This window comes from Rhinolophus hipposideros, assembly GCF_964194185.1.
Source record: "Rhinolophus hipposideros genome assembly, chromosome: 3".
Lineage (NCBI taxonomy): Eukaryota > Metazoa > Chordata > Mammalia > Chiroptera > Rhinolophidae > Rhinolophus > Rhinolophus hipposideros.
The window spans coordinates 105453284-105480347 of record NC_138049.1 but is presented as its reverse complement, the minus strand read 5'-3'; the positions used below and the strand labels follow the sequence as shown (position 1 = coordinate 105480347).

At 41.6% G+C, this 27064-nt stretch overlaps 2 protein-coding genes across 2 annotated transcripts in view; one reads left to right on the top strand and one right to left on the bottom strand.

Moving 5' to 3' along the window:
- Positions 1–5060: 5060 nt before the first annotated feature.
- The window catches only part of LOC308494688 (HLA class II histocompatibility antigen, DP beta 1 chain-like), a gene marked incomplete at both ends in the record, with an annotated part of 35479 nt that continues 13475 nt past the window's right edge, over positions 5061–27064 (top strand). The window contains 2 exons of the mRNA XM_081042582.1: positions 5061–5099; positions 6984–7107. Of these exons, the coding sequence (XP_080898708.1) occupies positions 5061–5099; positions 6984–7107 (163 nt within the window). The remainder of the gene's footprint in view (positions 5100–6983; positions 7108–27064) is intronic.
- LOC308495489 (HLA class II histocompatibility antigen, DP alpha 1 chain) lies at positions 9302–25879 on the bottom strand (the record flags this gene model as incomplete). The annotated part of the gene is made up of 5 exons (XM_081043831.1): positions 9302–9363; positions 21525–21671; positions 21888–22169; positions 22529–22771; positions 25780–25879. 5 exons carry the CDS (start codon positions 25877–25879, stop codon positions 9302–9304), a joined length of 834 nt encoding a protein of 277 aa, XP_080899957.1.

The window sequence follows — 27064 nt, the reverse complement described above, 5'->3', positions numbered from 1 at the left end:
CTCCGTAAAGAAAAACTGAGAACTGGGGTTTTCCTCCTGATTGTATGGTGCTGTCCTGGGCACATGGTTTATGGCAAGTTTTTCCTATCAGTTTTGTTGTAGGTATTTTATCACTTTCCTGGTACGCAAGACTCTTGAACAATTTCTGGATTTCTCGCAAAGGGAATTGATCCATGTGTAACTATTGATTTAATGTGTCTGCGGGGGGCGGGGGAGTCCAGAACCTCCTCTTTCACCACCTTGCTGATATCACTCACCCCTGAGGATTTTTTTTAAATAGGAAAATGACAAGATCAGAGCTGTGTTTTCAGAGAAATGTGAAGTGGATTGGGGAGAGTAGAAACTGGAATCAGGACGATGGTGTAAGAAATTATTATTGTTATTGTTTAGAGATATATAATGACAGCATAAATCAGAATGATGAAGAAAACAGGGGGGAAGGGAGAAGGGGGAATTGTGGAAATTCTAGTGTGAATGACTAACAAACTTTGAGAAGTAGTTGAGATGTTTTGTGGGCATTCAACAGGTACACTTATGAGCTGCATGTCACATTTCAGAGATGTAACCATTTGGCCTCTAGACTTAGCTCCAGCAGCTCCTAGTCCAGGCAGAGTGGCTAATCATGGAATGTTCTGGGACCTTAAAATTGACTTCCAGGTGTATGTCCCCTGATTTGCATGGTGCTTAGATGTCCTATGGGAGAGGAATTGAACCTAATCCACAACTAGGATTCAAACATGGGTTGAACTGACTGTGAATTACAAAAGTGGTTGAAGTAGGCTTAGATTTAAAAAAAAGTGTCCCTAAATAAAAATCACTTTGAATGAAGAAAGCTGACAGTTGGATAAGACTGAGCACAAGGCAAAACTATCACAGGGAGCAATGGGTGCAGGTATAGTTACCGTACCTTTACCTGATCCAGCCCCACCCTAAGGTGCTTGTGTACAAAGACAGTAAAAAGAAAAGAAGTAAATCATGAAGGACCTAGAAACTCTGATTTGGGACATTCCTCTGAATAGCCTGTTCTCTAGGGGCACGTGGGCATTTTCTGCCCTCTGGAGGGAAGAGTGGAACTAGTGGCAGATTTCCAAAAGAAATAACTGTGCTGGGTGTCTGGAGGTCCCAGGAAGCAGGCAGCAGCTTGGAAGTTGATCTGTGAGTAACACAGAAGATGGACAAGGAGAAGAAGGGACATCAAATAGAGAGATGCAGAGGTGCGATAACCCTTGATCATTTGGGGGATCCCTTGGGGACCTGAGAGGACATATTGCAGAGGAGGAACTTGAGAAAGGACTGGAATTCCTACTCATCTAACATGAGGGCTCAGAATATTGGGTTTGGAGATATCAGTGTAAATATGAAGATTTGGGGGTTTTGTACAGGAGTCCAGAAAATTTTTAAGTTATTTTAAGAATAAGTTATGTCAAACTTGCTTCATTTGCTGTAAGGACCTGGCCCCACAGTCACATGTGCTGTAGGCAGTCAGGGTCTCCCGGCTCATTGGGACGCTGTGTGCACGAGAGCAGGCCTGCAGGAACGGCCAGATGGTTTCAGTCATGGGATGTGCTTTGTTTGCGGTACCTGTATAACTTTGCTTCTTCTCTGCCTGCGGGCAGAACACTACCCCTCTGGCCAGCCACCACCAGAGACTCTCCCCAGTCACAAGTCTCAATAAACCTACGTCCTGCACTCAGCCACTTGGTGTGTTCTTTGGGCTTGCGGCTTCTCAGGCACAAATCTTGGAACAACTCTGACTCAGTCTGGATATTTTCTTTATATTTTTTAATAAAATAAAGTTATTAGATTGATATGACAAGAGAATGCCATTGTCTGTATATTTAATTTTTAATTAATTAATTATTAAATTAATTTTGCATTGAGAAGATAGGTAGTTTCACAGCTGGTTAAACATTTTTTTGTCCAGTGTCTATTAATTAATGACTTACAGTTAAAGTTTCTGCTAAATGTGCCACAAAGTGCTGCCTTTGTCTCTTTCCCATTCTTCTCAATCTTTAGTATGTAATTCAAGGTCATGCATATTCCTTTTGAAGCTCTGCTTCCATCTTTTCAGTACCTAATTAAAGCATTTATGTTTTAAATATCTAGAGATCAGTTCTATAATGAAAACGTCTACGAAATAATCATCTCAAAGGCCATTGCCTTTTTTAAAATTTCCCACCCTAGTTAAGCCTAAAGTGAACATCTCCCCTGACAAGAAGTGAGGTCCCCAACCTGCTTGTCTGCCACGTGACAGATTTCTATCCACGTGACATTCAAGTCCCCTGGTTCATGAAAGGACAGGAGGAAACAGCTGGGGTTGTGTTCACCAACCTGATTCATAACGGAGACTGGACCTTCCAGATCCTGGTGATGCTGGAAATGACCCCCCAGTGGGGAGACGTCTACACCTGCCAAGTGGAGCACCCAGCTTGGACAGTCCTGTCACTGTAGAGTGGAGTGAGTTACTCCCTGATGACCATCCGGACTCCACATTCTGAAGAGCAGGGATGCTTTGGTTCTGGGGTCCACTAATCTTGCCTTATGAGTCTATATGCTGGGGTCATACTGCCCCCACCTTTTTATTATACAAGCTCCTGAGAGTAGTTCAGAGCTGGGGGCAATGGAGACTTGCCCATCCCTGACCCAGGGGGTGCTAAGGATTCATAGATCTCCACACTCGTCGGAAAATCTAGGAAACTCAAGCATCTTCCTGAATTGCCCTCACACCTGGGAACTGTTCTCTTCCTTCAGCCTCTTAGCCATTTCTGAATCAGCAGAATCAGCATGTGTGCTGTTTCTGAGGCCACACCCAAAGTCCCAGCACTTAGGGGTCCTTTCTCCATTTAGAAAGGTGTGTACCTTTCTTGGTTCTCATGCTGGTATTCTACATCAGGCTCCAGAATCTCAGACAGTACTTAAGGGGGTCAGCAAGTGGAGGTGAGACTGACCCTGTGGTCTGTTCGGCCCAGAGCAAGATGTTGGCTGGACCTTAGGCTTTGAGGGGGGCTCATCTTCCTTGTAGAGGGCATCTTCGTGCATCTGAGGAGCAAGAAAGGTGAGAAAGCCTGAGAGATAACTGAGGTTTGCCTTTCCCCTGACTTATTCACCCATCTTCCATGGTAAGGGACTGACACAGAAAAACAATGCCAGAGAGTTCTGGAGGCCACTGAAATTAGATTGTCAGGGAAAAAAGATGGCGGATAGGAAGAGAGAAATCCCTAGGCTGGTCCATTATCCAGCCAAATGTATGAGGTCTCCAGGGGCTCAGGTTCGTGCAGGGGGTTCATTTAGTCTTCACACAGCCCCCGCCTGAACTCCCAGTGATGGGATCATGAGATGAGATGGAAAAGTTTATCTAGTCGTCTAAGGTAGTATTAATGGCTGAATACATTCTCTTTCCTCCTTTCATTTTAGTTTCACAACACCCTTGAAAAACAGGTAATATTCCTGCCTTGTTTGTCTTAAGGAGGTGCGGTTGCAGATGCATGTCAGTCTTTTCATTGTATTGTGACTCTGAGGCACTTACTGGGAAGAGTCTTAGGCCTGAACCTGTCTTTCAATCTCAGCCCTTGGGTGACTGTGAGAAATGAACATTATTACTTTGCTCCATTGATGAAGGAAACCCAGAAAAACTCTTGGTTTTCATCAGGCTAACTCAGTCTCTCACCATAGTTTTTCTTTTTGGGACTCAGAGGAAGAGGGGTCAGCAACCTAGGATAACTTTTTCTTTTACCTCCACCTTTTTTTCACCTCCACCTAATCTGACCCAAAAGACTGTACGTGTCTTGGAACCAGTGTTTTTCTGGGTTTCTTCAGTCTCAGAGGGTGGGACAGACCCCCAGCTTCCCAAGAGGATGTTAATGCCAAGTAATTGCTCTAAAACTAGTTTTTATAGTTCTTCTCTTTAATTTCATGCAAAATTTCTCTCACAAGGCCTCCATCCAAGTTCCCTTCTTTTTAACTCCACAAATAATAAAAATTCAATGTCAGTGTCAGCTTTCTCTTAAGAATATGAACCAAGTCGTCTCTGCCATTGCTTTTCATTTCTGAGGATTTCGGTAAACAGTAAGAGTTAATGAAGAAATTCATTATTGTTTATACATAGGCAAGAAGAAAAACATGAAGAGAGGGGATATCCTGGCTATTGGGTAAGGTGGCGAATTGGACAGCGGCCCCTGTGAAATTGCTGTAGATTGTTGGTAGAAAACATGAAGCTACTTCATCCAGGTAGGTTGGGGACCACTATTCTTAGTTATTCAAGGATGAGCAGACCATGAATGCTGGGTTATACAACCCCTATTCACACAGCACTGATTCAACCTATAACTTATTAAGAGCATGTTTTATCATTACCATTTAGAAATGGTAAATCAAGATCAGAATTTAAAATTAGAAATATAATGTAATAAACGTAAACGTTTTTCTTTACATACAATAATGAATGATCCTTGACAAAAAAAAAGGCTAAGCTTTTAATGCACGACACATAGAAGACACAGACTCAAACTCTAGGTCTGTATGCATCAGACACCCCCAGACCTCCTGTCTTAGTAATTCACACAAGGGGACATGCATCCTGTTGTTTAAAAGGCTCAAAGCAATATATGCAGCACTCTGTCTCAAGCATAGGCCTGCTTTTAAATCCAAACTGATGGTAGGTTTTGTGTTCCATATTAAATTATCCTGAGGTCAAGATAGGGGACATATTTGGTCAAAGTGTTTCTTTCACACAAAGTATAAAGTGTTATCTCCCAAGGCACGTGCTGAGAGCTCAGATGTCTGATGGGCTGAGTGGACGCTTCTCTCTCCCTGGGTCCTTAGGAGCAGCCCCTGCATCTTGTTTCCCCAACCCCTGCCCTGGTCAGTTCCCAGGGCTGTACTCCCCTCATGAAGCTCCCCTCCCCAATCACCCTCTGCATCTTGGACCAGCTCCCCCATTTCCAAGAGAGGTGGAGGCTGAAGGTGCAGACTGGGTGTGACTGACCCAGAAGTAGATACAGTGGGGGCCTGCAGAAAAGAGAGAGAGATTAAGTGAAAGAGTCCAGGAAGAGAAGCCCCGGATGTGGCACATCAACTATGGCTCCTGTAACCAAGTTCATGTACGGCTTCATTTAATCCTCATAACTCAAGGACGAGGACACGGTTTTGTTTTCTTTTCCTTATCTATTTCAGGTGCACCTGCAGTGGCCGCTGTGAACCAGACACCAAGGAGTAAACAAAGCAGAGCAGAGCAGTGGGGAGCTGAATCCTGGACTTATTTCCCCACCCCTGTGGTGGGAGAAGGGGTGGAGGTGAAACAGCTTGATGGGGCTCTGCCAACCCTAAAACTTCAGGAAGGGCATCTCTGTTGCTGGGGAACAACATGCTAGGATGGCTGAGAGAGGAAGTGGAACCACTGTCAGGACTGACATGGCTCAGAAAGATCCAACCTACGTGGAACTGGGACTAAGGACGAGGAAAACTAAAATGGAGACATCATAATCATCTACCTTTTAATGGGGTTATTTACAAATATGTCATTGAAGTTGAGCCTTGAGTATTTTTCATTTGTAGTGATTTTTCTGAATGGATCATTTTTTTCATAATTTCATGTTAATTCTTAGTATCAACAGGAATTAATTTGATTATCAAGTGACATGATATTTACTCTTTCATATCTTTGATAATTTTGGAGGAATATGATAATAATTTGATGTTTCCAGACATATAATCAGAATGTAAAATTTTATTTATTTAATTTCTAATTATTTTTACTTTTATTTCTTCTTGAAATTTTTATCTTCTTTATAAGACAAAACTATTAGTTTTATAAGAGAAAAATATTAGTTTCCCTAACATTTTCCCAGAATGTAAAATTTACTCTTTGCTTTATAAATTCTTTGTTTTATTGTAAATTTGTGTAGAACTGTAGTAAAAGCCACTGGTACTTATTAAGAAAATGATAGAACTTATTAAAATTAATTGTGTTATATTTATTCAATTGTTGTTTTTCTGTTCTTAACTAGCCTTGCATTATAATAATTAACATTTCTTGATACCATGCTATGTGCAGGACTCTGTTTTATGAGATTCACAAATACTGAGTATTATCCTAATTAGATTTCTAAATAAACCAATGACATAGGCTCCACAATAATCTCCATTCTACATGAGAGGAAACTAAGCCACAGCTGGTTAAATACCTCGTCCACAGTCAGAAAGCCAGGTAGTAGCAAGAAAGGGCTTCACAGCCAGAAAATTTTACTCTAAACCTGTGTCTGATCACTTTGCTACAATGAATCCTCACTCAAATAGAACCACAAGTTAAATAATTTTAAATGCTTTTGTTTAATTTACTCGCTTTTATTTAAGTACTTAACATTTTTGTTGGAAACATATTCATTGTGTCAGTTTGTCTCTTGGGTTTTGTGTTTAGGCAAGAGCATATTTACCACATATCAGGAACCGTCTATAAATTTGTTTGGGGGAATTTATTTGGTATTTAAAAATTATTTTTAAAAAGATATTGAAATGCAAAGAAAAGGTGGTCCTCAGAATTTTGAGGTAGGGGGTCTAATCCCCCTAGACCTTTAACACACGGCTTAGGACTTGCTCATTCCCAGAACATGTCCATGCAAGGGAGGTGGGCGCGACAATCACCGGGTAGTGGGAATGAGATTCCTTGGGACTCATTCTAGAGCGAGGAAAACATTAAAAACAAAACAAAACAAACAAACAAACAAAAACCACAAGCCTTATGACTCACCCAGTGGTTCAAAATGAGGATCCCTTTTCTTATACCATCTCTGATGAATCTTATGCCTTGAAGTATCTTATCAAAGTTTGGCTTTACACCAAATCTCTGCCCGGAGAGTGACAATTCCTACTAATGGGCCCCTTTTTCAGAATCTGGCCACACTGTGAGGCTGTCCTGACTCATCATCTCTAATATTTTAGGAGCAAGGCCCATTGAGTGAGACCTGCTCTGACTGTAATTCTCTCAGCCCCCGCCTTACCCGGGCTCCAGGGTGGTGGTCCTGCAGGTCACTAGGGCCCTCTGGATGGCAGCTCTGATGGTGTCCCTGGCAATGCTGTGCTCCCCTGTGGCTCAGGGCACAGACTCCCCAGGTAAGTGCAGAGCTGCTACTCTTAGAGGGCCCAGCTCAGGAAAATGACCTTAGGGGGCTTTCCATGTGGGCCCACTCCACAGAAAGGCTTTGGGGGTCCAACATTGCCCGGGGACCACTATTGCCATCAGAGAGAGAAGGAAATCAGTGTGTGTGTCTGTAGGGCACAATGGTACCTGGTGGTCTGGAATGACTTTGGAGGGACAAGGTTCTCACAGAAGGGTCATTTCAGGTGTACAACATAGTGATTTGATATTTGTATATATTGCGAAATGATCACCATAATAAGTCTAATCAACATCCATCACTGTACATAGTTACAATTATTTTCTTGTAATGAGAACTTTTTTTTTTTTCTTTTTCAGGGGAGAAATGCATCTTTATTACGGATTGTTTCTCCACATATTCTAAAAGGCATCTGACAATTCTTTTTATTTAAGTTTTTAAAAAACATATATTGTTTTAAACTTTTATTTATTTAAGTGTGTTTTCCCAGGACCCATCAGCTCAAAGTCAAGCAGTTGTTTCAATCTAGTTGTAGAGGGCATAGCTCACAGTGACCCATGAGGGGATCCAACCGGCAACCTTGTTGTTAAGAGCACCCTGCTCTAACCAACTGGGCTATCCGGCCACCCCCTGACAATTCTTAATTGGTCATTAATTTTGATTAATTGTAACAGAAACTAGAACTTTTAAGACTTACACTCTTAGCAACTCCTGAAACTAATATAATGTTGCATGTCAATTATACCTCAAAAAAAAACAAACAAAAAACAAACAAACCAAGAACAAAAAAATATAACAAAAAAGATATTTCAATGTCAAAGATTGGGAAGGGGAAACCATGGTTAGTCTGCAGTGTCCAGGATCCAAGATCACGCTGTAGAATCAGTGATCCAGGTGGAGGCCCCTGCCAGTGGTGGCCAGAGGAGCAGAGGAGGATAATGGTGACAAGCTGGGGTTAAGGCCAGCAGGATACCCACTGCAGCTGGCTGCCCCCCACGTCCCCACGTCCAGAACTGCCACATCCAGCCCATTAGGACAGGGCCAGAGATGGAATGAGAAACAGGAAATGGCCTCCTCCTCAAGTTGCCTCTTATGCAAAATTTAAAATTATGACTTCTGGGTTCCTCCTTGCACTTCTTAATTTCTAGTTCCAGTTCACCACCCAGATCATGCATGACAGAATGGTAAAGTGGTTTATGTTAAAATTCTACAACTGAAACAGATTCTCATCTATATTTCCACACTTTGCTCTGGGCCAGGTACCTTGTGGGAGAGATATGACTTTAATCCACAACTGGGATTTATACATCAGTAAACCAGATAACATACTGGGGATCTTCAAAGCTGATTGCAAATGCTCCTGGAAGAAAATGGGAGGAATAAAGTAAAGCTTGGCGGGATGGGGCGGGGATATCAGTGGATACGGTATAGATGACACTGCGCTTGTCCTTCTCCTGGACCCAGCCCCTTCTTAGACGTCTCTGTGTTCTGGGAGAGGGCTATGGTGTAAAAGAAAACATTAAGTCACTAAGGACTTAATACCTTTACTATGAGAAATTCCTGCAAAATAGTGGGTCTAGTGGGCCTAGAAGAGGTGGGAAGCCCCGGAAGTCAGAAGCAATCAGAATTCTGGGTGAAATAAGACAGGGGGTTCAAAGGAGGTGAGCGTTGCACAGAGATGATGTGAGGAATAGTTCAGGGTAAATCAGCTGCATAGTGAGCACCAACCATCCTTGTTGTCTCTACCTCACACTGTAGGCTAGAGATGTACCCAGGGCAGAGTGAACATTCTCTAGACCTGCCTCCTGGCAGAGTCAGACACCAGTGTCCGCACCTATATTGCAGGTCCAGGATACATGTTCATAGAAAGTGAAGTATAGAGAGACCGGAGAAAGGCCCTGGAGTCGCAAAGAAGGCACCAGACACATCTAGCTGTGACACACAGGTATTTATAGGTCTCTGGGATTTCTCAGGAAGGATGCTATGTAGGGAGAAGTCCCAGAAGAGACCGGGGCTTAGAGACCATCCAGGGTGGGGACCACTTTTCACCACACTTCAAATTTCAACATTTATTGAGTACTTTCTATGTGTCAGGACTTTGCAAGTTGCTACGTGTGAGTAGGATCACATACAGGCAGGAATTGGAGGGGTTTGGAGGTGTTGAGCAGAGATTCAAAGCGATTCAAGCTTTAAAGTAGACCTGACCCTGGGGTCTCCCCTATGTCCTCTTCTGTCACGGAAAGCTTGTCACCTGCAGCAGGATAAACATAGGGGGTTAGGACTCTCAATGCAGCATTGCATCCTCTACCCCTTTACAGCTACTCCCTTCATTTTCTTCCCTCGTAGGCCCCTAAGGAGAAGGTGGTCTTCCCAGCAGATGTTGCTAGCCCCAGATGAGGATCAGTGAGAAGTCAGGGGCACCTGAGGGACATGTCATTTCCCTCCCTCCAGCTCTCCACAGCCCACACGTTCTGAAATTCCAAAGGCAGCGAAGCCCAACAGCGAGCTGACGAAAGTTGGAGGAGGTAGCTGCACACCGTGGGAGCCTGCACAGCGGGGCGCCAATAGCCATTTACTACCAGGCTCAGTGACACGTCCCTTAGCTACAGCTTGTGAACATCTAACATTAGTAACTATGTCCTCCTTCCTGAAATTGCTGCTCCCTTGACATGTGTGATGAAATATTTTTGTAATTTTCCTGCCTCTCTGCTTCTTCTAAGTCTCTGTGAATGCCTCTCTTTCTATGCCTTTTGTACAGTAAGAATAATATAACAGAGCTGAAGTAAAAAATTCCCTGATATCTAGTTTTTGCTTATGCCACATGTCCAGTGAGAGTCAGCAGAGCAGCTCTGGCGATCACAGGTACTCGGGGAGCCAGGTTGACAGACCTTTATCTCAGCATCTGCTCGCATAATCTCTCCAGCTGAGTGAAGAGAACCTAGTGACTCTGTACACTGGCTCTTAATGATCCCTCCTGGAAATAACACATCAGTTCTCACATTCCATTGTCCAAAGCACGTCACATGGATATGTGATTTGGAATCAAATGAGTTGGAGTCTTTGGAGGTTAGAAAGTATTCAGTGCGTACGTATTAAATAAGTAAGTAATTACTCATTTACACCAGAGACATGTACTGAGGACCTCCTATGTACCAGGAACTATGCTAGGCATTATAGACAAAAAAAGCTTCTGGTTCCTGCAAAGTTCACCAATTATCTTCTGGTCAAAACAGGGCCTCTGGGATGCTGGCAATGTTCTATTTCTTGACCTAGATACTAGTTATATAAGTGTTGGCTTGATAATCATTGGCTGTACATTATTGTTTTGTGTATTTCTTACATATGTCTTCTGTTGACAGTAAAAAGGGTTTAAGGAGAGAGGTAAAGAAGGATATTGGTTATTTGAAGTAAAAACAAGAAACCAATAAATCCAGCAGAAATATTGAGTTTTAATAATGGTTGGAACAAAGAACATTAAAATGAGATAACTAGTGGGACTTTTGCAGTGGGACAATAATTAATAAATACACAGTCAGACTGAGAAACTCCTGATGTCAGTATGAGAGAATAAATAATAGGAAATATAAAAGAAAAGCTATGAGACATGAAGAATAGAAATAGACATTCTGATATCTTGATAATTTGACACTAAGAAAGTAGGAGATGAAAAGTAAAGAGAGATGAAATGTCTGGAAAAAAGAAGAGCTGTCTAGTGTTTAAAGAAAGATGAAATAATTTAGTTTGAAATGGTGCATTGAGTGACAAATAAATTATTTAGAAATGCATATCTTTAAAAAACACACATATCTAGATATACTATAAGGAAACTAAGAACTTCAAAAACAAAGAAAATTCTAAACACTTGCAGAGAGAGAAGTTCCACTCATAAAAGAACAAGAACAGATCCATCTGTAAAAGAACAAGAATGAGATAGACATCATTCTTATCAACAACGTTTAATGCCAGCAGGCAATGGGCTGTTACTTTCATAGATGTGAAGAAAAAGAACATTCGATCCCAAAATACATACCCCAACAAAGGTCATTTTAATGCAATGTAGATATTCTTGAACATTTCAACCTTAGATATTTGGCTAGTCAAAGAACCACTTTTAAAATATTTTTAGAAAAAGTACCCTCCTCTCCCCCCCAAAAAACAAGAGAAACACATCCAAGAGGATGCTCTAAGAAATGTGGGAAATAAGAAATATCAAATTATTCAACAAAGTTTATCTTATGACTGAATTTTTTAAAAGGTAGGAAAAACTGTGTTTAAAACAAATCAAAGGGGCGGCCGGATGGCTCAGTTGGTTAGAGCACAAGCTCTTAACAACAAGGACCAGTGAGTGCAGCCGCTATGGAAGGCAGTGTGGAGGTTCCTCAAGAAATTACGAATAGAATTACCATATGACCCAGCAATGGCTCTCCTGGGTATCTACCCCCAAAATATAAAAGCATTTCTCTATAGAGACACGTGTACGCCAATGTTCATTGCAGCTTTGTTTACGGTGGCCAAGACATGGAAACAACCAAAATGTCCTTCGATAGATGAATGGATAAAGAAGTTGTGGTATATATACACAATGGAATACTATTCGGCGTTAAGGAAAGATGATATAGGAGCATTTGTGACAACATGGATGGATCTTGAGAGTATAATGCTAAGTGAAATAAGTCAGACAGAAAAAGCAGAGAACCCTATGATTTCACTGATATGTGGTATATAAACCAAAAAGAACAAGACAAACAAATGAGAAACAAAAACTCATAGACACAGACAATAATTTAGTGGTTACCAGAGGGTAAGGGGGTGGGGGGTGGGTGATGAGGGTAAGGGGGATCAAATATATGGTGATGGAAGGAGAACTGACTCTGGGTGGTGAACACACAATGGGATTTATAGACGATGTAATACAGAATTGTACACCTGAAATCTATGTAAATTTACTAACAATTGTCACCCCAATAAAATTAATTAAAAAAAAAAAAACAAGGACCAGTGAGAAGCAACAACTTGAGCTTAGAGCTGAGCTGCCAGTGGGCAGCCGGATGTCTCAGTGATTGGAGTGGGTGCTCATAACACCAGGGTCACCAGTGAGTTGTGCCCTCCACAACTAGATTGAAAACAATGACTTGACTTAGAGCTGAGCTGCACCCCTACCCCGCCCCTCCACACACACACACATACAACTAGATTGAAAAAACAATGACTTGACATCCTGGAGAAACACATTGTTCCCCAATAAATAAATAAATAAATAAATAAATAAATAAATAAATAAATTTAAAAAACTAAAACTGTAGTTAATATCAACATAGAGGAGGTGGTAAGTGGTAATAATAGGGGAAAACAAAAGTACTGCAAAGTACTTGTCTTTTTTACGAAGCAGAGAGAATACAGGAACTCATCAGGTTTTTTAAAAATCAATACAGTAAATAAATGTAAATTAAGATAAACCATTTTATAAGTATAATTAGAACATACAACTTTTATAACAGCAGAATTTGGCATAGCATAGAAGAAATGAGAAAAATGAATAAGAATGAAGTATATTAAATACATTTTAATAATATGATAATAAAGTTTTAATATAATAATAATTGCTATAAATTGGCTAACCAACTAAAAAGAAGAAATCCTCAGATTGTATTTTCAACAAGATCTAATAAATTCAAACATAATAAGAGAATATAAAAAGGTTGAAATAATAAAAAAATATATTTCAGGCAGATATGAAACAAACATAGCTGACATAACAAATCTAGTATCTGCCAAAAGAAAATTAAAAGCAAAAGAAAAAAAAAAACTATAATAGTCACGAACACATATGTCCCTGAAAATAAAACCTCAAAATATAAGAACAACAAATGATTTGGGGCCGGCCGGGTGGCTCAGGTGGTTAGAGCTCCATGTTCCTAACTCCGAAGGTTGCCGGTTTGATTCCCACATGGGCCAGTGGGCTCTCAACCACAAGGTTGCCTGCCAGTTCAACTCCTCGACTCCCACAAGGGATGGAGGGCAGCACTCCCTGCAACTAAGATTGAACACGGCACCTTGAGCTGAGCTGCCTCCCGGATGGCTCAGTTGGTTGGAGCGTGTCCTCTCAACCACAAGGTTGCTGGTTCCACTCCCCTTGGGCTGTGCCCCCTGCAACTAAAGGGCAACTGGACCTGGAGCTGAGCTGCACCCTCCACAACTAAGACTGAAAGGACAACAACTTGAAGCTGAACAGCACCCTCCACAACTAAGATTGAAAGGACAACAACTTGACTGGAAGTCCACACTGTTCCCCAATAAAGTCCTGTTCCCCTTCCCCAATAAAATCTTTAAAAAAAAAAACAACAAATGACAGAAGTACATGGAAAAGACTCTAAAAATGGAAAACCTAATATAGTAGCTAGAGATTTTAACATATCCTCAAAAACTAAGAGCTGAAGCAAAGAGAAAATAAACAGTTATAGGTGATCTGAATAACACAATTAAAAGCCTCAAATAATTAGTTACATAGAGAACTCTACCACCAACAAAGAGAATATAACATACACATTATTTTCAAGTAAACATGGAATATTTTTGAAAACTTAACATTTAGTATGCCACAAAGGAAACCTCAGTATGTTCAAATTAATATCACATAAACTTTGTTTTTAGCCATAATGCAATTGAATCCTAAATCAATTTAAAAATATAAATAAATTAATTGCATATACCTAAAACATGCAAGGAAATAACAAGGGGAATGAAAGTACAAATGATGGAAGACTTAGTACTCAATGAAAACTTACATATCAAAAGCAATAGCTCAAAGGAAACGTCTAGCTTTTAAACAAATTTATTAGGAAAAGGAAGCCTGAAAATAAATGAGCTAATCATTTCCAGTAAGAGGTTGAAAATGTAGAAAAACAGGAAAAGCAAAGTAGTATGTAAATAACAGACAGGGCAAGATCAATGAAATAGAAAAAAAGTAGGGAAGATAAACAAAATCAAATTTTGATTCAATGGAACGTTTAAAGAGTCTTATAGTCCTCTGAGAGACTGTTCAGGAAAATGTAGGAGATTCAGAATGAAAAGGAGAAATAATTATATATACATGCATTTTTAAATGAAAAGAAAAATTGTTATGAACAATGCTATGCCAATAAGTCTGAAATTTTAGATGAGATGGATAAATTTCTAGAAAGATCAAAACTACAAAAAGAAATAGAAAACTAAAATAGAGTAATGAACATCAAAGACACTGAACTGAGAAGCAAAGAATACCTTCCCAAAGACCCCTGTCTTGATAACATTGCAGGTGGGAAAGTTCAACCACATTTCAAAAACAAATCATTCCTCAGTGACAGCCCTTAGATCAATGAGGTGTCCCATAACATTATACCCTTGCAACTTTGTCAAGGCAAAAAGCAAACAGGCTGTAGTGAAGTGACATGTCAGTGGCATCCCTAAGGAGAGTAAGTCCCAGATTTCTTTGGTCCTCTTTTCAGCTCTTTCCAAAAACTGGAACCTGGTAAGTCCTACCCTGACCAGAAAAGAATCTGCCCCTAATCTTTGGTAATGCACCCATGGTATAGAGAACAAACATTTGGGGATCACAGGAGCCATTCTAGCAGCAAGCGTTCTTTCCCTGACAGAAACAATGAAAATCCCTGAAAAGACAACATACTCATTATAGTCTTTTAGATTCTTCTTACTGTTGGGTTTGCTACCCATCTGTAATCTGTTCAATTGGAAAGTTGTTACTAGGTTAACAGATAACACAGCTTTAATTCATTTAAAACACTTGGCTTCCAAAACCTCATTATTATTTATTTATACATGATTGTTAAGATCCAATGCCTGTACTCTGTGACTGGAGCATTAGCCACAAATCTGGTTGTTACTGTGAAGAAAAAAAAGCACACAAATCATCCCACTCCTTTATGTGTTATTCTAAAACATAGAAATAAACAAAAGTTTTCCAATTCATTTTATGAGGCTGATGCATCTTTATTTCCAGAGAGAGCTAAGGATAGTGCAAGAGAAGAAAATAATGAAATAATTTCATCCATACAAAAATAATTCATTTTGAGCAAATAAGATTGATCCCAGTATAACGTAGATGCCTTACAATTAGCTTTTTTTATTGTAATGTAAGTGCCTGACATTAAGCCTTTGATTGCAGAGGCATCTATTCAAAGTCATTTACCTCAAATATACATATTGCTGGCTACACAACCAGAGAAAGCCAGACCGCTCCACCCATGAAGCTCCCCTTTTAGAAACCTCTGGCTGACCTAGATAACTGACTGCTTGAGTGACCTTGCTTTTCCCTTCCCTTGCTTTAATTCTTGCTCTACTGTTTTAAATTCACCAATAAATAGTCAACCTGTGAAACCCTGGCACCACACCCTCAACCCCAATAAAGGAAGACCCCCAAATTGATCCCCCTCTCCCTCCCTCCCAGAAACCTCACTGTGCTGCCCTGGACATGATGCTGTATATCTTCTACAACATATCAGTAATAAATCTTGTTTTGTTTTGTTTTTTCAAAGTTCCCTGATGGTCGTTACTGAGATGCATCTTGCAATATAATAGACGGACAAGGGCCAGTCCAGCCACAACATTGGCTCTGGTTGTTGGAATGTCTGTGGGGCCCAGGTTAGTGCCTCAGGCATTCCTACCTGATAGCATCAGTATTGATAGGCTGAGACCTACACAAAAATCCTAGGAATGCAATGATAGTTCAATGTCAAGAAACTTACAATATGACCAAAAAATTAGTAAACCAAAAAAGAAAATTAATATTAATGTCAACTAAATTCAACTCAATAAATGTATGAACAGAATCTGATAAATTTCACCACATGGTAAAAACTATAAACCAAAAATCTATAGCAAATATATTTATAGAGCAATTAGATACATTCCCTTTGAGATTATGCAAAAGGTAGGATGCCCTTTATTATTACAAATGTCTAATTAGGATTTCTGATCAAGATGGTTGAGTAGGTAAACACTGTGCTCACCTCTTCTCATGACCACATCAAAATTACAACTAAACTACAGAACAACCATCATTGAGAATCACCTGATGTCTAGCTAAACATAAGTCCTACAACTAATGATATACAGAAGAAGCCACCTCAAGACTGATAGGAGGGGCAGAGATGAGGAACAAGTTGGTCTCATACCTATGTGTGACTATGGAAAATCAGGAGGGATATCTCAGCTGCAGAGTCCCCCCTAGAGGAGTGAGGAGTCCCAGCCCCACACCAGGCTCCCCAGCCCAAGGTTCCAGTGCCAGGAAGAGAAGTCCCCACAACTTCTGGCTGTGAAAACCAGTGGAGATTGTGGTTGAGTGAGATGAAGAGTGGCGGGAGTCCCAGGCATTCCTCTTAAAAGGCCTGTGCAGAGACTTATTTGCCAACAGACTCACTCTGAGCTCCAGCACTGGGCAGCAGCTCAAAAGGCACCAGGGACACATGGGGAGGAACTGTATTGTCTGGCTTCAGGATGAAGGCTGGAGGTGCAGCTTTCTCCCAGACAGAAGTGCTGGCAGAATCAATTGTTTCTTTTTTGAGGCCTCCCCACTCCTGGTATGCAAATGAAGGCGGGTGCCATATCTGAGTCTCCAGCAAACTGTCTAACTCTGTTCACTCTGCCCTGATGATTCCCTGAGAACCTGCCCCAACCACTTGCAGGCCCACCCAAGCTGCTTCCAGTGGCTTTTCCATAAAAATGGGCTGTCTTGGCTCATGTTGCAGACTTTCCTAAAATCTCTCAAGGTTCACTAAACCCAAAACCAACAGCATCTGACTTCAGCATGGCCCACACCTCTGGCTGAGGAACCCCAAACCTGCCACTAGTAGCAGCCAGTCTCAGTTTGTTACTCGGCCTCTCAAGGCACGTCTGAGCCCAGTGTGGGTGGCGGCCACCTGTAGATTGTTTTGTGGCTCATGCCAGGTGGTCCCAGGCAAGACACAGGCCACTGCTGAACCTGGCATGCAGTGGGGTCCCTTCCAGGAGGCCCTGGGACCAGCATGCCCGGTGGCCAGCTTCAGACTGAACAGAGTACCCACCACTCAGCTGCCTCCAAGGATGATATACTAAAAAGGCAGACGGGGCAGGCACCAGAGCCTTGCTAAAGTGAATCCTACTCCATAGTGTAAGCGCCTTTACAACAGCTCCTCCACTGTAGTCACAACTGTCCTCACAACGGATAAACCCATGGGTCAATCCCTTCTAATGACATGCAAATAGCAACCAATGCTCAACTACAACAAAAGGGCACACACAACCCACACAACAAACATACCTGGAGGACTCAGTTTAGGTGACCAAGGAGACTGCACTACTGGGCCACACAGGGCACCTACTACATAAGGCCAGGAGACACATCAGCAGTCCCTAATACATAAAAATAAATACAGGAAGGCAGCCAAAATGATGAGACAAAAAATCGTGTCCCAAATGAAAGAATAGAACAAAACTCCAGAAAAAGAACTAAACAAAATGGAGACAAGCAATCTAACACATGTAGAGTTCAAAACACTGGTTACAGGGCAGACGCATAGCTCAGTTGGTTAGAGTGCAAACCCTGAACAACAGGGTTGCTAGTTCAATTCCCACATGGGCCAGTGAGCTGTGCCCTCCACAAGTAGATTGAAGACGATCAACTGCCACTGAACTTCCAGAAGGGCGACCACATGGCTCAGTTGGTTAGAGCATGAGCTTTCAACAATAATGTTGCCAATTCATTTCCCACATGGCATGGTGGACTGCGCCCCCTGCAACTAAGATTAAACATGGCAACTGGACTTGGAGCTGAGCTGCGCCCTCCACAACTAGATTGAAGGGCAACTTGGAGTTGATGGGCCCTGAAGAAACATGCTGTTCCCCAATATAATTTAAAAAAAAGAAAATCTCTCACTCATAAAAAATAAAAAATAAACCACTGGTTATAAAGATGTTCAATGAACTCAGGGATAATTTTAACAAAGAGCTAGGAAACATAAAAATGGAGATAGAAAACAAATCTCCAGAAATAAAGCATACAATAACTGAAATGAAGAATACATTAAAGGGAATCAACAGTAGATTAGATGAAGCAGAGGACTGAATCAGTGATTTAGAAGGTAAGGTAGCAGAAAACACCCAACCAGAACAGCAAAAAGAAAAAAAGAATCCAAAAAACAAAGATAGCTTAAGGGGCCTCTTAAGGATAGCATCAAGTGTACCAACATTTACATAATAGGAGTACCAGAAGGAGAAGAGAGAGAGCAAGGAATTGAAAACCTATTTGAAGAAATAATTAATGATGGAAACCTTCCCTAACTTGAAGAAGGAAATAGACATACAAGTTCAGGAAGTGCAGAGTCCCAAGCAAGATGAACCCAAAGAGGCCCACATCACGACACATTATAGTTAAAATGCCAAATGTTAAAGACAAAGAGAGAATCTTAAAAGTAGCAAGAGCAAAGCAGTTACTTACCTACAAGGGAGCTCCCATAAAACTGTCAGTTGATTTCTCAACAGAAACTTTGCAGGCCAGAAGGGATTTGGCAGGAAATATTCAAAGTGATGAAAAGCAAGAACCTACAACTAAGATTATTATATTCAGCAAAGCTATCATTTAAATCAAAGGACAGATAAAGAGCTTCCTAGACAAGAAAAAGCTAAAGGAGTTCATCACCACCAAATCAGTACTACAAGAAATGTTGAAGGGTCTTATTGAAGAAGAAGGTGAAGGAGAGAGAAAAGGAGAAAGAGGAGGAGGAAGATAAAAAATATGAATAACAAAATGGCAATAACTGTAATATCTACCAACAATTACTTTAAATGTAAGTGGATTGAATGCTTTGTCAAAGACACGGTCTCTGAATGGTTAAGAAACAATACCCTTACATATGCTGCCTGCAAGAGGATCACTTTAGATTGAAAGACACACAGACTGAAAGTAAAGGGATGAAAAATATTTCATGAAAATAGAAACAGGGGCTGGCCCCAGTGGCTCAGGCTGTTGGAGCTCTGTGCTCCTAATGCCGAAGGCTGCCGGTTCAATTCCCACATGGGCCAGTGTGCTCTCAACCACAAGGTTGCCATTTCAATTTCTTGACTCCTACAAGGGATGTTGGGCTGTGCCATCTGCAACTAAGATTAAATACGGCACCTTGAGCTGAGCTGCCGCTGAGCTCCCAGATGGCTCAGTCAGTTGGAGCGCGTCCTCTCAACCACAAGGTTGCCGGTTGGACTCCCACAAAGAATGCTGGGCTGTGCCCCCTGCAACTAGCAACAGCAACTGGACCTGGAGCTGAGCTGCGCCCTCCACAACTAAGATTGAAAGGACAACAACTTGACTTGGAAAAAGTCCTGGAACTACACACTGTTCCCCAATAAAGTCCAGTTCCCCTTCCCCAATTAAAAAAAAATCTTTTTAAAAAAGAAAGAAAATAGAAACAAAAAAACTGGGGAAGTAATACTTACACTAGACAAAATCGACTTTAATACAAAAGCTATAAAAGAGACAAAGTAGGACCCAGTAATTCCACTTCTGGGTATTTATCCAAAAAAACCCAAAACACTACTTCGAAGGGACATGTGTACCCATATGTTCATTGCAGCATTATTTACAATATCCATGATATGGAGGCATCCTGGGTATACATCAATGGATGAATGGATAAAGAAGAGGTAGTACATATATGCAATGGAACATTACTCAACCATAAAAGGAATGAAATCTTGCCATCTGCAACAACAAGAGTGAACCTAAAGGGTATTTTGCTGAGTGGAGTAAGTCAGACAGAGAAAGACAAATGCCATATGATTTCACTTATATGTGGAATCTAAAGGACAAAATTAAAAAACAAATAAAAAAAGCAAAACTGGGCCGGCCCTGTGGCTCAGGCGGTTGGAGCTCCGTGCTCCTAACTCCGAAGGCTACTAGTTTGATTCCCACATGGACCAGTGGGCTCTCAACCACAAGGTGGCTGGTTCGATTCCTTGACTCCCGCAAGGGATTGTGGGCTGTGCCCCCTGCAACTAACAACAAGCAACTGGACCTGGAGCTGAGCTGCGCCCTCCACGACTAAGACTGAAAGGACAACAACTTGAAGCTGAACGGCACCCTCCACAACTAAGATTGAAAGGACAACAACTTGACTTGGGAAAAAGGCCTGGAAGTACACACTGTTCCCCAATAAAGTCCTGTTCCCCTTCCCCAATAAAATCTTAAAAACAAACAAACAAACAAAAAACAGAAACTCATAGATACAGAGAACATATTGATGGTTGCCAGATAGGAGGGGTGTTGCGGTATGGGTGAAAAAGAGGAAGGGATTAAAAAGTACTAATTGGTAGTTACAAAATAGTCAGGGGGATGTAAAGTATAGCATAAAGGATATAGTTGATAATATTGTAATAACTATGTATGATATCAGATGGGTACTAGATCTATTAGGGTGATTACTTTGTAAGTTATAACATATAAATGTCTAATCACTATGTTATATACCTGAAACTAATATATTGTATGTCAATTGTAATTGAAAAAATAAAAGATTATTTAAAAAATAAAGTTAAATTGCTTTTTAAAAAAAAAATCTAACTAGTATTGGAGGTTCTAGACATCACTATAAAAACAGAAGAAAATCAAGGCTTTGAAGATTGTAAGGGAGAGATATACTGGCTGCTGCTGATATAATCTACATATTGGATAACAGTGAAAGAAATGACTTACTGAAAATTCATGTTGTTTCTCCTGTTCCTGAAGACTTAAGCATCTGTCACTCCAGTACAATAGTAAGCCTCTGGAGCCCCTTCCCCCCATGCCCAGGTTCAAATCCAGGCTCTGTATCTTTCAAGCTGTGTGATCTTGGACAGATTTCTTCACCTCTCCTCATGTCTGTGTCCCCTCTATATAAATAAGTGAACACATAAGAATCATCTAGAATAGTGCCTGGTACACAGTAAGGAACTCTGCTGATGTTCTTTATCATGGTATTTGTTATTGTTTTCATCTAGCTCAGTGACTCTAAACCATAAAGGGCCCAAAGAACCCCCATTGAAGTGTTTCTCCTTCCCACCTGTAAAGCAGAAGCAGCTCAAACTGGTCTATCCTGCTTTAAGAAGACCCAGAACCAAAGTTTAAACCTTGGATACATCACTTATAAGCAACACTTGTAAACCCTTAACTATTACCCATTAAAACCCTGCCCCGAAACCTGGATCAGAGAGAGAGAGATTGGAGCCTTGCCTCCTATCTCCTTGCCAGTCAAATAAAAGCCTTTTCTTCTTTCAAAAGCCAGTGCCATAGTATTGGCTTCTATGCACATAGGGCAGTGGACCCTTGCTAGGTAACACATCCACCCCCCATAACATGCCACCTCCTCTTTCCATGGTGTCCCTAATACCCCCACATCCGAGATGACTCACAGGGGCCCCTGAACCCGCAAATGCTGTCAGGTCGCCTGGTCTTCAGGATGATGATGCCAGTGATGATTCCTGCCAGGCCTACCACCAGCCTCAGGGCACAGACCACAGTCTCCACCATCTCAGGCACCTGGATCGGCTCCTGGGCCTCTAGGGCACAAAGGAAAGATGGAGTCAGAAGGTGCAGAGAGCAGGAGCTGGCCTCAGGTGTGAGGACATAGAATTAGAATTAGAAAGCATGGGATGGTGACATTTGGACAAAGTGACAACAAACCATGGTTTTAAGGAAAGTAGGTGCTGAGAGAGGTGGCTCCTGGAAATAAGATGATATCAGGATGGTATTGGCAAAGGGAGAGAGCTCCATACCCCAGTGCCTGAGGAGTGGCTCGTCCAGGCCCCAGTGTTCCACCTGGCAGTCGTAGACGTCATTGGCCGTGGGAAGGAAGGTCAGGTAGTGGAACTTGTGGAATCTGAATTCTGTGCTAGGCAGGAAGATGGTTTCAGCCACCCCCTCGGTTACCGTTTGCCCATTGCGCAGCCATGTGACATTGAGCACAGGTGGGAAGAACTTGTCCACGTGACAGATGAGAGTGTTGGGCTGACCCAGCTCCACAGGCTCCTTGGAAAACACAGTCACCTCAGGGGGCTCTGAGGAGGCACAGGACCTGGTGAGTCTACTGCCTTTGGCTGCATCTCAAAGGCTCCCCCACCTCAAGCCCAATGTTCTCCAGATTAGGGTTCACCTGTCTCAGGCTCTTCCCCCTGCTCCCAGGGCTCCCAGGCCAGAATCCCAGCTTCTCATGCTTCTGACCTGGCTTCCCTCAACCCAACGTTTCTTGAATAAGAAGAAAATATGCCTACTCTGACAGCCTTTGTGCCCTGCTTTGTGGACCGAGTACTGCCCACTCATCATGAGTGGGCATCTGGGTTCCCATTCTCTGTGTAGCAGAGGGACTCTCCCACCCCTGCAGCTGGGCTGTAGAAGAACAAGCAAAAGAAAGCAGTACCACTTGTGTCCCTGGTGTAGTTGGACCGTTGGATCAAGGTGTTCAAGTTCTTCCTCGCCACGACAATGTCAGCAATACCCCTCCGAGCATCATAATCAAAGGCATGAATAAACTCCGGCAGGTGCCAGACAGTCTCCTTCTTATCCAGGTCCACATAGAACTGCTCATCCCCATCAAATTCAAACATGTACTCCCCAGAGGGCCTGTGTGTCTGGACAAACTCGGCATAGGTTGACACATGGACTGCATGAAGTGGAAGAAGGGAGTTTGGAGAATGGGTCGATAAGTAGGAAAAGTAAACGGAATACAGAAAGCAAGTAAATAAAGGGAAGGTTATTGGGAACTTGAAGGAATACCACAGAATATGAGAAATGCAACATGAAAGAGAAGAGAAGAGAAGACAAGACAAGACAAAACAAGACAAGACAAGACAAGACAAGACAAGACAAGAAATGGGAGAAAACAATGAGAGAAATGACTTATTGAAAATTTATGTTGTTTCTCTTGTTCTTGAAGACTTAAGCATCTGTCACTCCAGTACAACAGTAACAATATTGGGCACAATAAGATAATATTTACTGAATACTTACTATGTTTTCAACTTATTCACTGAATCTTCACCACCACTCCCACTATGGAGAGCCTTATTTTGCATATTTAGGGAACTGACCACAGAGGTTAGGTAACTGGCTCAAGATAACACAACTCCTGGTAGAAGTAATATTGAATCGTCCTCCTTACTCCACTTCCACGAGATCTCAGAATCCTTACAAGATCAGACATATAATTAGTTCTCAAATCACAGAGTGGGGCAGGGAAGAGGGGAGAAGGGAACAAAAATTTTTCAGAGTGGAAATTTTATTCAGTAGTGAAGGAAATGAAAAGACCTCCAGAGTCTTGGTGCTATTGATAGACTTCAAGTTACTTTCTTCATTTAATAAAAAATGGTAGGCTATGTAATTTTGTTCATAACACATTCATTTTAGGCATATTGAATTTAAAAGTTTTAATACTCACACAACATTCACAAGTTTTCTTGTTGAATTTATGTTTTTAAGTGTAGTTTCCATTGGAAACAAAAGTTGTTGTATTTAAAACACCTATGGGATAGTATCTTAGTTTTAACTGATTTGTAAGAAGCAACAAAGGGTTGACCAAAAAAAAAATCTATTAGTATTACAGGAAAACAATAAAAATGAGAGCGTTTGGGGTTGAAAAAGGTAGAGGAACTAAGTAGAAATGACATTGCAGGGTTCAGTGGTCTAACTCCCTAATTAAAGATTCCCCCGAATAGCCCCAACACTGGAAAACCAATTCTCTCCTTAGACACTTCTAGTGACAGGATTCATCATCACATATGACTGCTTGGGGTCCTCCATTTAATTTAGTGTCTAGAGAATCACTCGCCCACAGAAAAAACGCTGAAAGAAAAAAAAGAGAGAGCAAATGGAGTACAGACTTAGCTATATGGATGTGCTTTGTTAAACTTAGGATATTTCATTTTTATCATTTTCACAAATTCTTAGAACTAAGTGTCTGTACATTTTGAAGCAAAAATGTTAATTTTTATTCAAAGAAATACTTGTTGTGAAGCTTCACTCTCCAGGCTGTAAAGGTAAAACTCAGAAGACATGGTGCTTGTCCTCAAGCTGCTTGGAATCCAAAGAATGAGAAAGACAAAGAAAAGACAATTATTGTACATACGAGTATGGTTTGATCACTGCTGAGTAATGAAAAGGTATACACATGTTTGGGAGCAAAAGGACAGCATCAAAGTCAAAATGAGATTTGAGTGGGGCTTCTTAGAGCTGGTGTTCACCTGCAGTTAGCAAAGAGAGAAAGGGGAAATGGCATTTCTAGCAGGAGAAGTGGGCTCAGGAGTGGAGAGCTGCGAATGAGCTTGGAGAAGTACAAGTCGTGTGATGAAGCTGAGAGGGGTGTGGGACTCCCTTGCGACTAGCCCTGTGTGCGACTGCAGGTGTTTGGACATTATTTCACAGCTCCTAGGAAATCGTGGAAGGCTCTGAATCAAGAGAGTGACAGGATCAGATTTGTACCTGGAGGTGGCAACAGCAGGAAAGATGTATTGGAGGAGGCTAGTTTGAAAGCAAGACCAGTAGGCCTTCTCAGCAATCAAGTTGGAAGTGACTTGTGTGTAGATGGGGCAGTAACACAGAATAAGGAGGAGAGCAGGTGGATTGGGATGGCAGTAAAGAGATGAGAAGCCACGGGAATCAGTAATCATTGTGGTAGAAGCAGGGATGTGAAGGAGTCCAGGAGAACCAGACTATATGGAGAATTGTGGCTTCGGTGACTGAAAAGGTAATGGAGGATAAGAAAGTGATTGAGAGAAGAGAAAATGTTCTGTTTAAGACATTCTGAGTTTAGGACAATCTCCAGGGGACAACGTAGAGTTGATTTGAGGGAAATTGAAATAAGTGGATAGCTCTAAGGGCTAGACTGGACGAGTGACGTAGAGTACGAGTCCTCATGGTAGGGGAAGTTATAAGTTTGGATTAGGTCACCCAAGAAAAAGTACATAAAGGCATAACAGCAGGATCTGAGTGTGTGGTCCCAGCAAATATGGATATTTTTTAAAAGGCTGAAAAGGACAGGCTTAAAGAGTAGGAAGAAACAATGAGGAAGTGTGTTCATAAAAGACAAGGAACAAGAGAAAAGGTCCAGGAAGGAGGAAGTGGTCACATTGCAAATATTACTGATAACACAGGTAAGACACACATAGAGAAGTGATCACTGGCTTGGTTTGTATGGAGGCATCAGAGATGGGAGAGGCAAAGGGACAATGCAGTGGGTTGAGAACTGAATGAACCAGGAGAAAGTAAAAAACAGACACTGCAGACTCCTATCAAGAAGTTCCTCTCTGAAATGTCAGAGAGACAAAGAGAGAGACCGTCCTGAGAAGGATGCAGAGCTGAGGCTCTTCAGTCATCAGCGCTGTGACCTGGGGCTCATGAGACATTTGTTATTCTCTTTGAGCCTCAGCCTTTTCACTTCTAAAATCAGAATAATAAACATCTTGCTGAAAAGCTGTTGTGAAAATGAAATGAGATTTGGCACTTGGTAGGTGTTCAATAAACGATGGCCATTACTGTTGATGGAAGGAGAGGAAGTAAAAGATGACCTCACGGAAGAAGAAAAAGAAGAGAGAAGAGGCACAGGATGGAAACAGCGCCTGTGGGCTACAAAACCTCCTGTAGTCCCCACCCGCTCTGGCCCACCTGAGCACTCACCCCTGATGGCCCCAGTGCCATGGGGACTCAGCAGGGCAGCCAGGGTGATGGCCCTCAGCATCATGACTCTGGTCTGGCTCCTTCTGTCTTCAGGTGGCATCTGCAGTGGCCGCCATGAGCCAGACACTGAGGAGTAAACGAGGCAGAGCAGAGCAGGGGGCTAAATCCTGGACTTAGTTCCGTACCCTGTGGAGGGCGGAGGGGTGGAGATGAACAGCTTGATGGGCTCTGCCAACCCAAAAACGTCAGAAGGGGCATCTCTGTGGCTGGGAAAGAACATGCTAGAATGGCTGGGAGAGGAAGTGAGACAACTGTCAGGACTGACATGGCCCAGAAAGCCTCAACCTACGTGGGATCGGGACTAAGAGGTGGAAAACTGAAATGGAGACATAATCACCTTCCTTTTAATGGGGTTGTTTAGAAACATGTCCTTGAAGTTGAGCCTTGAGTATTTCTTGTTTGGTGTTCTGAACTAGCCTTGCATTATATTAATGAAAGTTTCTTGATACCTGATATGTGCAAGGCTCTGTTTTAGAGATTCACAAATACTGAATATTATTCTAATTTGTTTTCCCAATAAACCAATGACATAGGCTCCACAATAATCTCCATTCTACATGAGAGGAAACTAAGCCACAGCTGGTTAAATGCCTTGTCCACAGTCAGAAAGCCAGAAAACAGTAAGAAAGGGCTTCACAGCCAGGAAATTTCACTCTAAACCTGTGTCTAACCACATTACTATTAATAGAATGCATCCTTGTTCCCAATGGAAAATCTAAGTCAAATAACTTTATATATTTAAGTACTTAATAAATCTGTTGAAAATTATACTCATTTGCCATTTTCTTTCTTAAGTTTGTGTTCGGGGAGTATATTTTACTTCATTTCAGGAACTATATTCTATATTCAGGAACTAAAATTCTATAAATTTGTTTGTTGGGGATTATTTGGTGTTTAAAAGTTACCAAAAAAAATATTGAATTGCAAAAAAAAGGATGGTCCCTGATAAGCTCATTGGCCTATTCAAAAACACTCAGATCTTTAAGTTTCTGAGGCATTTTATATGTATGCTCTCACTTCACCCTCACAGTTACCAAGAAGTCAGGTGCTGTCATCCCCATTTCAAAAATGAGAAAATGTAGCCTAGAAAGGACAAGGAATTTGCCCAAAATTGTACACCTACTTCCATGTCTTCTCTGGTATTAAAACCCAGAGACCCTATTCTGTATCCTCAATACCTACCTCTGAGATCAAGCAGAACCTCTGAGAGGAGAATACGCACTCC